Consider the following 7,473-nt stretch of genomic DNA (forward strand, 5'->3'; position numbering starts at 1 on the left):
ATCATAAACATTTTGAAAGCTCGTCATCGCCTCGGGAGAACTTAAACCAACCAGCCTTTAATATTTTATGCTTAGAACAAATAAGGTGCTAACAATGGTCTTGAACAAAGCTTAAAGTTCCCGTGAAGATCAGGGTTAGAAATGGTCGTCAGCAGCCCAGGCTTGTCGTAAGAAGCGACTAACGGAATCGGGTGATCAGACTCGCTGATATCGGTTCATGTGATCATGTCAATCGCTGGATTGTCTGGGCCAGAGTCGATTATTCACAGGCCGACGTCATATAGCTGGAATGATGCCGAGAGCGGCGTTAAACAACGCACCATGCGCAGAGGACTAGAACAAAACATTTAGCCCGCATTGTTTAATTGTATTGCCCCGGGCAAGAACAACTGAGACAAAAGCATACATTCGCTATGAAATATTTTATTACGCATACAACTGCCCAACAAAGAAATCATGGGTCAGTCCAGCTGTGTTGATATAACCGATGGTCCAGCTTTACGTACCATTCATAATTTGCGATTTGATATGCTCGGCAGCTTGTTCTAACGCCGACATGGAATTCGGAGCATCTGTTGGAGGCTGAGGCGTGGCTGCAGCCGGCGATTTACCAAACAACTCCAACACCTTTGACGGAAGTAACGGAACCTCAACTGGACGTTGCTGATCCGGTTTCCCTTCAACTGCTGTGACCTTCTGGACGAGACTGTTCATTGAGGATGGGACTCCATTCGCTGCAATTGGGAACATCGTGACATAGAACAGTCGAAGTTGAATCCTTTCATGATATACAGACAGGCATACAAAGTGGATTCAGTTTTCAAGGCCTCCGGCCCATTAGACAAGAGCATACAACATAAATTTCATGCATGCAAAGCCTGATCATTATTATCTAGGAACATCTGCATTAAACACATTTAGTTTTGTTTGTTTAACGCCGCACTCAGCAATATTACAGCTCTATGACGGCGGTCTGAAAACAATCGAGTCTGGGCCAGGCAGTTCAGTGATTGACATCATGAGCATCGATCCACGCAATTGGGATACGATGACATGTATCAACCAAATCAGCGAGCCTGACCACCCGATCCCGTTAGCCGCTTGGTAGGGACAGTCGAGTAATCTTTGTTCAAAATACAAACAATTTGATATCACCGATCTCTTGACTTAACCTTGCGAAACCAAAGCCATATCGGAAGAGAAAGCTCCAGTATGTTGCCCACGTTGTTTTACCACAATCATCCAGTGATTTGAGCATTGTTTCAATTCGTTTGTCGTTGCACGCCGAACGGGCCTTTAAATAGTCGAGTCGTGGTGATCAATCCAGTGATTGTTATTATATACGCCGTCGGGGGATGAGGACGCGTAGGTCATTACGGCAAACACATTTTTTCTCTTAATTATCTTTTAAATTTCAACAGGAACACTAATGTCAAGATTGTAAATGAATTAAAGCCTTCATCCCCATGGAGTTTAAGCTTCGTAGCTGCACACAGACCAAAGAGTAAGAGAGTGAGTTTGGTTTCAAGCCGTTTTTGAACATATTTTCTGTAATGTCCCGCAACGGCTATGAGGGAGGGAAGCCGGAATCAATGCCGAAATATGGTGCTGACAAACCAAGATTTCACCCTCATGGCGAATCCAAAGACAAACAAAGTCTCCAGTGGGCGAATTTAACCATACTTCAGAGATATGATATAATTTAATCTATATGATTCGTACCCGGTAACACAAGTTCACTTAAACATGTATTTGAGGGTTTTGACAGCTACTGCATGTGACCCACTGATCGGAGGACCGCCTCCGTGGTCTAGTGGTAGAGCGTCCGCCCGGAGAGCGGAAGGTCCGGCGTTCGATCCCCGGCCGCTCGTCATACCAAAAGACGTTAAAATATGGTACTTGTTGTTACCCTGTCTGGCGCCCGGCTAAAACAAGGACTGGTCGGCTCGGAGTCAGTATACTGTGTCTGAGTGGGGTATTCATGTTAAACTGCGGCATGGTATCTCGGTGAGCTAGCACTATAAATCGGCATCAATCCGGACTAGTACAAGCGACCACACAAACACACACACACGTACATGCATGTCGCTATATAAGTGCAATAATCTTGGACGCGACGTTAAACCCCATTCACCTCAATTCACCTCACTGGTCAGACCATACACGTCACCTGTAGTTCCCGAAGAGAAGTGACAAACACACCAAGGGACGTTTGAGAGTTAACGATATAATCCTAACCCCTGCGAGTACAATCAATCAGTGGGCGTAGATTATTTGAAATAATTGAAACATTAAATGTCATTCAAATATACTGATTGAACGTATATTTATATAATATCCCAGGGATTTCACCTCACCCCTTTTCACCTCACCTCACCGCCCCCTGTCGACTTCCCTGCACAAAGATGCGTGGCGCTCTGCCAAGAAAGCCGTCAGATCGCTACTTGATCAATCTCATTAAAATCAGTATAGTTCTCGCTACCGCCCTGTTAGTGTACCAGTAGGCTAGAGGCGAGCTGATCAATCGAAATGCTTTCAAGAATGTCTATTTCAAGTACCGTCCGCCAGCAACAGATATTTTACACCCGTTTCCTAAGGTTCATGGAAAGTATGTTTTAAACAAAATGTTGATAAATGTTGTTTAGATTTTCTTTTTCGGTTTATAAGTTAGATAAAATATATATACTCTCACGTTTTATGAGATTTTGAACCCTCATTCTCGGTTTTATCCCTCGGGTTTAAAATGTCATAAAAAAACCCACATTAAACCAAATATAGAATTCCTGCAAACGTTCATGTTTCAACATAGAGTGCATATTTTGTTCACTATTACGGTTGAACTAATAACATTTCTAGTTATAAAGATGACACAGGTAGCCAAGTCGACGTGGAGAGTTGCGTCCCTTAGATACCAGAATCCGATGTTCGTGGTTTCCTATCCCATAGTTGCCCTAGTTCTTTCTAAATCACTTTTTCCAAATCCAGATTCGCCCTGTGTATAAATGTTCTACGTTTGTTGACACCATGTCGGTGCTCGTGGTTTTAACCATAGTGGTAAACAAGAAATTGCATCACGTCGGACTTCGGCTCCTATATTTACGCTGAGATGACTTGAGGTAAATTAAATACTGTTCGAAGCGGCGATAAACTTAGCTCATTTACTGACTGACTCTGGGCGAAAATAAAAAAGTGGACCTACACGTGGATGGTTTGCAGCTTAGAGAGGGTACGATCCAGCCGCCTTGCTTGTCGCACACACCGAATACCGAGCCTTTGTTTACGTTTTCGTAGGCTGACAGACATGTGTACCGGTATCGGACGACCCCATCTTCCGGTGTTGGGTGTTGATCAACATGGGTGTTGGAGACCTGTGGTGGATTGCGACAGTTTGGGTCTGAAAACAACGCAATGGAGTAAACGCAAACGCAATGGAGTACTGATATTCGTTTTTCGGTCACAAGAACTAACTTCAACAAACATTTGAACAATACATGGTAAGCTCGCCACAAAGAAACCGATCATATCTGTTGCCATACATTCTTAATACACCTATTCCACTAAGCGGCGCTCTGTGGCGCTCTTACAAATCGCCATAGATCGCCATATAGAGCGCTAAGATCTCCAAAAGCGTTTAAGGATCGCTAACTGATCTCCATGATCGTCAAGTTCGCCCCCTGTCGACTTCCCTGCACAAAGATGCGTGGCGCTCTGCCAAGAAAGCCGTCAGATCGCTACTTGATCAATCTCATTAAAATCAGTATAGTTTTCGCTACCGCTAAACAAAGATCTGAGGACATCCCATTACGGGTCACGTCAGACCGACCTTGCGCGATCTTTGACCGACCAATGGAATGACCAATCAGAAGGCAGCTTTCTCGTTCTTTAGGACACTATTTTCAAATTGGCGACAACGCTTCGAAACATATTTTGACAAATTCTCGATTACATATTTGAAACCTGAACAAAAGACATTCTGGAATGGCTAATAGATGGTCTAGATTGTATGGATTCAGTCGTTAAACCCGTAACTATCGTTCGGAATACCCCGTGTTAAAGTTTTCAAGGGTCTTCAAGTTGCTATCGGATCGCATAGAACGTTATTGGATCGCAACAGGAACGCTATCTGATCGTAATCAGATCGTAAGTGCCCCCAGATAGCCGAAAAATGAGGAGACCTATGGCGCCCCCTTAGAGCGCAGAAGAACGTCGCCTTGTGGAATGGGGTTTAACATTCAAAACTAAATCCTAGATAGGGGGCACACGTGGCGCAGTCGTCTAATTAGCTTCAATTCGCTGTGCAGAGTTGCGTCCCTTGGGTACGCCAGAAACCTATGATTGTGGGTTCGTATCCCGTTCGCCCCGATTATGTTTTTAGGTTTGCCAACCCTATACACGTTCTCGTGGGTTTCATCGAAGTGGTAAACATCTGAGACCCCTGAGAAGCTGACACGCCGCGAAATAACTGTTATACTGTTAAAAGCGGCATTAAATCCAACTGACTTTTATTTCCTGGATAGCTCTATTATGGCTGTCTGATTGACTAACATGATCATAAACTCGTTTGGAGACATGTTTTCAACAAACATTATTAGTTATCTTATCTATGAGTAATTTCAATTCGTTTATTTTATTTTAAGACATAAGACATTTCGCTGCTACACGATAAGCCCTTTATACGAAAGAAACGTTTAAATACTTACGTATACTTAGGAACTGACATGAACTGGCAGAGTTGCTGTCTGGAAGGTAGCTTGGACTGTCAGCTTGGACGTAGATATGGCACAGTCCTCCCTTCTCTATCTTCGTAATGGTGCACGACGTGGGATTTGCACAGATTTCCTGGACTGGAGTTTCATGGCAGTACATCGCAACTACGCAAGACTCATCCGTCCTACAACGTTCCTTGCATTTTTCTTTGCTCATCCTCTCACCGTCACTGTATGCAAGCTGAATACCTCCCATCCCAAAGGTGTTGCTGAGTACATCTTGTTCCGGTATGGCGCTGTAAGGATCAGGGCTGTTGGATGGCAGTCTATTGGAGGACTGCATCGCAGCAGAGCCCTGGCTTGAGAGTGTGTTCAATGTACCTATGGCACTACTCTTTGGTTTCTGTAATAGGATTCCTAGGCGTATACCCGAAGGTTCCAACTGCTGGCTCTCTGGCACAGATGCCATGACAAGCAGACACACGAGAAGAACGAGACGCATTGGAAATGGCTTGCAACAATGTACGTGCGATGAGTGTACCCTCAATAAATGGTAAACCAAAACGAATGATGTTATGGCTCGAGGCGAACATGTATTGCCAATAAATACGTTACATGTTATCTGATTGACCTGTATATCCAGGTGGCATCGCGGCCACTTAGCAACAGTAAACTAACTCATTATCTACACCTCCATAGGGCGCTCATGCTTGGCTGGTTCTATATAGCTTGAGCCTTTTGCTATTTGCATTTTTATCTGATTGAAGGCGACGTCAAACCCCATATTTCACCTTCAATACCCGAGGTAAACCAGGCCTGGAGATGTCTCATACGTTTTCTCACTTGCTTGTAAAACTTCTCGTTGTTTTCTACCTGACTATCAAGATCCTTATGATTATTAAAACATTATACAAAAGATATGAATAGTCCGCCCACCGGGATAGAACGAAAGTATAGGTCTTCAGCAACCCATGCTTGTCGTAAAAGGCGACTATGCTTGTTGTAAGGGGCGACTAACGGGATCGGGTGGTCAGACTCGCTGACTTGGCTGGTGCATGTCATCGTATTCCAATTGCGTGGATCGATGCTCATGATGTCAGTCACTGGATCTGTATGGTCCTGTCTCGATTATTTACAGACCGCCGTCATATAGCTGTAACATTGCTGAGTGCGGCGTTAAACAAACAAACAAACAAACTACACGTACAATACAAAGAGGACATAACGCATATAATACTGTCAGGAATAGTTCATCGATGTCCCAGAGGAATGTAATACATCAAACAGGTACATCATAACCCATCATGTTGTCTGCAGGATAGCCGTGAACACTCTTCGGTGTGGGTCTATTTTCATGATAAATGTATTTTCAAACGTGACCCATACCGACGGCATCAAAATGCGTTATCATCAGAGCAAACACATCAAGGTAAATATTCCATTTCATCAATCATAACTTAAATAACTTGCCTTACCTTTATCCACCAATGGCACAAAGAGTTTTTAACCGAGATTCAGATCTCCGATTTGGAACACCTGTGTCATATTCAATTCAACATACACCAGAAATCATGACAGCTTTATCTGATACTTGGCATCGACGACAACAACAAAATCATAAAGGTAGAACGGTTGTAACATAATCTCGATCCGCCGCGCCGCGGCAGCCAGACTGGTAATCTAGTTGTGGCGAGTGTGAACATAACCATACACGGCACAGCAATGATGTGAAATAGACGCAAGGTGCAAGACGAAGATAATATCACTACCATATGCAACTTGCCTGTACGGCCCGTGAAGATCCGGGGTAGAATAGGTCTTCAGCAACCCTTGCTTGCCGTAAAAGGCGACTATGCTTGTCGTAAGAGGCGACTAACGGGAACGGGTGGTCAGGCTCGCTGACTTGGTTGATGCATGTCATCGTATCCCAATTGCGTGGATCGATGCTCATGATGTCAATCACTGGATTGTCTGGTCCAGACTCGATTATTTACAAACCGCCGCCATACAGCTGAAATATTGCTGTGCGGCGTTAAACAACAAAACCACGAACAAACAAAACTTCCAGTAGGTCTTGTCTTCTCTGTCATGTTCATGCTCTTCATGTAAACATCAAAATACATGTTTTCATCACTGGATCTTCACTATATAGTGCCTATCTTATGGCAGTATACAACTTTCACAGAGTTGAAAACCAGTATGATGGACATACAATATACAACTTCTTTATTGCAATGACTGCAACGTTACGGTGTAGATATTAACACGTATCAAACAAGTGATGTACACAAAAGCTGATCAATTACCCCCCAAAAATACATAAACATAGGGACAGTCAAAGTAAATGACACCCCAAAATATAGTTTTAGAAACTGATATTCTTTCGGCATTGTTCAAGTTATATCTGTTTAATTTCCTAAATTTGACCCGAGCAATTGTTTTTGTTTTTAAACATATTTAATTGACATTAAAAGGTAAAATGGATCAGATAAAACGCTTTTTTAAAGATCATTTATACAATAGTGTACATATTAAAAGATTGGGGTAAATAAATACGAAGTGTCATAATACCATGGGAATAGTAACATTGGTAATGACATTTGTCAGTCAATTTTTATAGTAAAGAAAACAAAGTATAATACCATGAAATTCTTTATCACTTAAAAACATTAAATCTATATGGTATTAACAAGTATTGACTACCAATTTCCTCTAATAATAAACTGTTACGTTTGGTATCCTCAAGCACCAATACTCAGTATGATCA

General features: G+C 42.8%; 1 protein-coding gene across 1 annotated transcript; it reads right to left on the bottom strand.

Annotated features, from left to right (window-relative positions):
* Positions 1–498: 498 nt before the first annotated feature.
* LOC139443228 (uncharacterized) lies at positions 499–5,208 on the bottom strand. The gene is made up of 3 exons (XM_071224200.1): positions 4,701–5,208; positions 3,200–3,394; positions 499–734 (listed from the first exon to the last, which is right to left on the bottom strand). Exons 1-3 carry the CDS (start codon positions 5,206–5,208, stop codon positions 499–501), a joined length of 939 nt encoding a protein of 312 aa, XP_071080301.1.
* Positions 5,209–7,473: the final 2,265 nt, after the last annotated feature.

This window comes from Haliotis cracherodii, unplaced genomic scaffold, assembly GCF_022045235.1.
Source record: "Haliotis cracherodii isolate W230 unplaced genomic scaffold, xgHalCrac1.p SCAF_5, whole genome shotgun sequence".
NCBI classification, from domain to species: domain Eukaryota; kingdom Metazoa; phylum Mollusca; class Gastropoda; order Lepetellida; family Haliotidae; genus Haliotis; species Haliotis cracherodii.

Bases quoted from the DNA above. Each gene is read 5' to 3' on its own strand.
- LOC139443228 (XM_071224200.1), bottom strand. From the start codon at position 5,208: ATGCGTCTCGTTCTTCTCGTGTGTCTGCTTGTCATGGCATCTGTGCCA. The intron at 3,395-4,700 runs GTAAGTATTTAA...CGTTGTTTTCAG, and splicing joins ATGTCAGTTCCTAAGTATAC to ACCCAAACTGTCGCAATCCA. The intron at 735-3,199 runs GTAGGTCCACTT...TCCCAATTGCAG, and splicing joins AAGCTGCAAACCATCCACGT to CGAATGGAGTCCCATCCTCA.